We start from the raw sequence: 4,958 nt of genomic DNA on the forward strand, positions 1-4,958 counted from the left end.
GTGACGCAGCACAGGCGCGTCCCCTCCCCACCCTGGGCTCCCAAACCCTGTTGCAATGGGCAGTGTCTCGCTGTAATGAGCTGCTAATTGGGATCTGCTGCTGGGGGGGGTGTGGGGCACAGCCCTGTGCCCCCAAGGAGCACAGTCTGTCCCCGGTACAGACACGCAGCCCGCAAGCAGAACACACCACGGGTCACTCCTGTGCCCTGCGGGGAGCAGGGGCAGCAGAGCTGGTGCCTGCCGGGCACTCCCTGCCAGCCCCGAGTGCTGGTCCAGAACGGCCCAGCCCTGGGCATGTCACTGATTCATCTGCAAACCCAGAGTGATGTGGCCTTCCCTGTCCTGCTCCTGCACCAGGAGAGACACGGGCCAAGGACACGTCTCCTTTATTCTCCTGTCCAGTGGCACAAACCCGGCTGTACCAGCCCCTCGGGCACCTCCCAGCACAGCCCCTCTCACCCATCAGCCAGACCACGCTGGAGGAGCCAATGCTTTGCAAAGCCATAACTCCTGATATTCCTCTGACAGCAAAGAGGGAGCCAGCGTGGGATTTCTGGGGGAGGGAGCAAAGCCAAGTGAGCTGTGCGCAGTCACGGCAGGGAAAACCACCAGCAAATGAGAGAGAAGCAGCTTCGAGCTTGGAGAGACCAGGCAGCACTCTCCAGGGTACAGGAGTGAGAGAGGCAGAGGCACCAGTAGTAGCTGGCAAACCCAAGGCTGGCAGCAGTGGGGAAATGCAGACCAAGACATCCCAGAAATGCCTCTCCTCTTCTGCAGCCCTAGCAAAGCAACCACAGCACCGTTCATGCTTGGCTGGGGAGCATGTTCATTGCTAGAGAGTTAAATATTAATTGCAGATGATGTTATGTCCTTAAAAAGCATGAAAAAGATCACCCTCGGTTTTTTGCCAATGAGCAAAAATTCCTGCCTCCAGCCCTAAGGTGTTAATCACACAGGAATTTGCATTCCCTGCAAACCCCAGCAGCCCTGCTGCCCCCTTCCCTGGCTCTGGCATTAGGAGGGACCAAGAAATTCCTGACTTCCCACACCAGATCCCCAAGATGTAGTCAAAGAACTCCTCAGCAGCCAGAGAGGCACCGAACAAGCTGCTTGGAGATTTGTTTAGAAACAAACCTCTTAGAAAGCCTCCTTCAGTGAGGCACCCCATGTCTTTCAGAGGGGGTCTCAATGATGGAAAACCTGTAGTCACAGCCAGCAAAGCTTCCTCTCTTCTTCCCACCCAGTGTATATAACCCCCCACTTCAATGTTCCTGCTGCAGCCACACTCTTCAACTTCAAGGATGTTTTTTCCCACCCCAGGGAGCATTTTCTAAGTTCCCCACATGAAGACAAAAAATTATAATCAGGCTGATTCAGGCTTGCTAAGCTGATAATTAGAAACCCCAAGCACTAAGGGGACAAGGTGGGGACATGGAGGAAGCAGAATGGATCATCCCACACCTGCCTTCAGGTATCCTTGTCATCTGCAGGAAGCAGCAGCCAGGCTTGGGGAGCACTGCCTCTCCCAAGATGCTCATGCTTAAGACCCTGTGCTCTCTGCTCTCAGCAACAAAAGGCTTTAGTTTCATTTGTGGTGGAACGTGTCCTCTGCACCAGCCACATGCTGGAACAGAAACCTTCAGAAAGACGGGAGTGTGAAGGACAAGGAGAGAACAGGGTCACCCACACTCAGCTGAGGTGCTGTGACATTCACGTGTGCCCAGGGCTAAAGGTAAAAGAAGGGTCCCATCTCACCAGCCCCTGGTGTGGCTCATTGCTTCAAGCAGAGCCTGCTCAGGGCTCCAACACAGCCACAGACCTACCAGCCCCCTCCTCTCCTCTGCTAACACCAGTGGGACTAGCTCAGTGCTGACCCAAGCACTGGGAGCAAAATCAGAGAACACAGAAGGACAGAAAAATGCAGTTTCTGAATGAAAAATTATTTTTAAGAAGGCAAACTGGGACAGAGGCTCTCAGCTGCTCTGGTGCTTCTGTCACCAACGCGTGTGGCACAGCAGCACAGGCAGGGCATGACCCAAACTTCACAGCACAAGCTTAAAATCCAGCAAAATGGGAAAGGAAAAGAGGAAGACAAAGGGGCACAAGGGAGAGCAGCAGCAGATGCAGGTGCACAGAGCACACCCCTGGAGCTTGCAGTGCCAGGTGCTCAGGGCTGGATTTAGGGAAGACCTCACCACCTACTTGGGTTTCTGAGTCCAGGCAGGGCCTCAAGTCCTCTCACTATTCCCACCCCAACACTGGCCTTGCAGTCTCACATCACATCAGGCACCTCAGAGAATCTAATCCAGGCGATACCAGGAAAGAAGAGTTCTCAGTGTGCTCCACACCCAGGGCTCCTTACAGAGCCCATCAGCTGCTGTCAGGGCTGTCTTGGCTTGAGGAGCCTCTACCACCACCCCAGCAGCTCTGAGGCCTGAGCCAGGACCACACACCTCACCCAAACCCCAACCCCTGCAAACCCCCTGTAAAAACCTGCCTCGCTCCAAAGCAGAGCTTGAAACTACAACCCAGCAAACCCCAAGCAGGGGTTACCCGGGAGCAGCAGCCTGTGGTGGACCTGAGCATGAGCTCAAACACTGCCCCATTGAGCTGCTGCTCTTCCCACAGCTCCAGCTCCATCTCTCCCAACAAGCAGCAGAACCAGCTCCAGCTGTGCCTGCGTCGCCGGGGAAAACTCCCACTGGCAAAAACTTTCTCCTTCCTTGGAATCTTGCACCAGAGGGAATTCTGCAGCTAGTTGTGGCAGGCTGGCACTGAGCTAGAGGAAGGGACAGATGCCACCATTATGCTGAGTCCTCCCAGTGCTCCAGGACTCCAGCTGGGCCAAGAGAGTGGAGACAACAACCCAGCATTCAGCAGCTTCTCCGGGAAGAGGAACCAAACCATTATTCAGGTCCCACCACCCACTTCTGCTGCAGACTCCAGTAACAACACTGCTTTGCCTCACAAATCCATCTTTCAGAGCAGACAGCTCAAACCAATACGTATTTTAATCAAAAACAATCAACAAAGTGTATTTTCCTCGGGCATTAGAAACCCAGCACAGTGGGCAGCCAGACCTTGGCTCAGCTGGGTTGCAGGCAGGGGACACTTTGGGGCCCCCTACCAGCAGCTATCCCTCTCCTAACTGGAACAGACAGCCTGCCCAGTGCTCCTACCTGTCCAGCACCAGCATAATTTCATTTATAAACCCACACCATGGCCCAGAAGTAGAATGTTTAGCAGGACAGCTCCATCTGTCCATCTCTGAAAGGAGTTCTCATAGTCTGAGCAGTGAATGTTCTCATCCAAACCCACACGTTTGTACCCACACTGCCCCAAGTAACTCCCCCACAACTCTCACAAGCTACAACTGCCCCAAAACAAGCCCCAAATGTGCCCTCCTGCCTGGCAGGGCTGCTGCTCTTCAGTGGAGCTCCCAGACCCTGTGCAAAAGCCCATTGCTGCTAGTGGCTGCCATCACAAACACATCCTGGTTCCCAACCACAAACACCCTCTGCTCCCCAACATGCTGCTGCAGAGTTAAAAGTTTGGGAGTCTCTGAGCACAAAAGGCTGAACAGGTCTGTGTAACCTGCTGGCCAAGGGCAGGAGTTCCGGGGAGGAACTGACAGCAGGAAACAATTCTGTATTTTCCTTTACTGCTCCTTCAAACATACGTGAGGCAGGGGCTGGCAAAGGCACTGCCTGCTGACCCAGCAGCCTGGGCTCTGGGTCAGACTCAGGACAAGGTTCCCACAGGCCACCCCCATTCCCATGCACCCCACCTTGCACCCCCTCTCCCAGCACAGCCCCACAGGGAAAACAGCTCCTGCTCTGTCCAGACAGGGGGGACCAGGCCAGCTCAGTGCACCAGGATGGCAATTTAACAGGTGCTCTCCTGCCACCTTCATCACCCAACACTCTCCCTCCTGCACGAGTTTAACAAAACATTTTCAATCAGGCGTTTTAAAGCAGAAAACCCTCATGCAAAACTCTCTCCCATACAAGTTCTACACCTCCATGACGTGTCTGTCAGACACACCTGGAGCCTGACGTGTTACATCACCGTCTGCAGAAAGAGTGGCAATGTAAATAACCAGCTGATCCTCAGCACAGAGGAGCTGCCACCGACTCCAGTGCCCGTTTGGCAGCCCCCGGGGCTGAGCCCTCCCGTGTTACTGAAACACATCCTGGACAGAAGGCTCCGTGTCAATCCCCACCGGGCTGCACCTGAGCCCAGCCCGGACCTGCTGTCCTGTCCCCACCCCCGGGCTTGCCCAGGCTCCTGGGGAGCCTCCGTTTCTGACACCCGGGTTATTAAAACAGGTCCCCGACAATTTTTATTGATTTTTTTTTTTTTTTTTTCTTTTGGTGACGATAAACCACCAGGTGGTTTATCCAGGAAAACACCCTCCGGGAAGTTCTGGCTGGAACTTGAGGCTAAAGGCTCTCCTTCTCTCCAGGGGTAGGGAACCGTGAGGAAGAGGAGCAGCCCGCAGAGCCGCTCAGAAGCCCCTTCCCCACCGAGGGGACCCCCCGGGACTCCTCTCGGGCAGGGTTTTCCCGCGGGGAACCCGCAGCATCCCAGCCCAGCCCCGCAACCCCGGCGGGAGGGGCTCGGTGGGCGCTGCCCACCCCCCTTCCCCAGCCCCGCAGGAAAAGGGCAGGGGGTCTGCGGAGAGCTAAGCCCCCCCCCCTACCCTCCCCACCCCCGGGAGGTGCGATGAGTTTGCCAGGCGCCCTTACGTCCTCTTGAAGACCCCTCCGAGGCAGCTGCCGAGCAGGAGGCAGAACTGCTGGGAGAAGAAGACCCAGGTGATGTGGGAGAGGGAGCTCTGGGTCTGGCAGCGCAGGTCCAGCAGCGTGGGCCCCAGGAACGCGATGCAGAGGCCGAAGCTGAAGAAAACGCTCCAGTAGGTCAGGGTGGGCTGCAGGTTCCTCCGGAACCGCGACGAC

General features: G+C 55.8%; 1 protein-coding gene across 1 annotated transcript in view; it reads right to left on the reverse strand.

The window, feature by feature from the left end:
* MFSD4 (major facilitator superfamily domain containing 4) overlaps positions 1–4,954 on the reverse strand; it is a gene marked incomplete at its 5' end in the record, with an annotated part of 19,594 nt that extends 14,640 nt beyond the window's left edge. Inside the window, one exon of the mRNA XM_009997527.1 lies at positions 4,749–4,954. Coding sequence (XP_009995829.1) covers positions 4,749–4,954 — 206 coding nt within the window. The remainder of the gene's footprint in view (positions 1–4,748) is intronic.
* Positions 4,955–4,958: the final 4 nt, after the last annotated feature.

The sequence above is a fragment of the Chaetura pelagica genome, unplaced genomic scaffold (assembly GCF_000747805.2).
Source record: "Chaetura pelagica isolate M959 unplaced genomic scaffold, ChaPel_1.0 scaffold215, whole genome shotgun sequence".
Lineage (NCBI taxonomy): Eukaryota > Metazoa > Chordata > Aves > Apodiformes > Apodidae > Chaetura > Chaetura pelagica.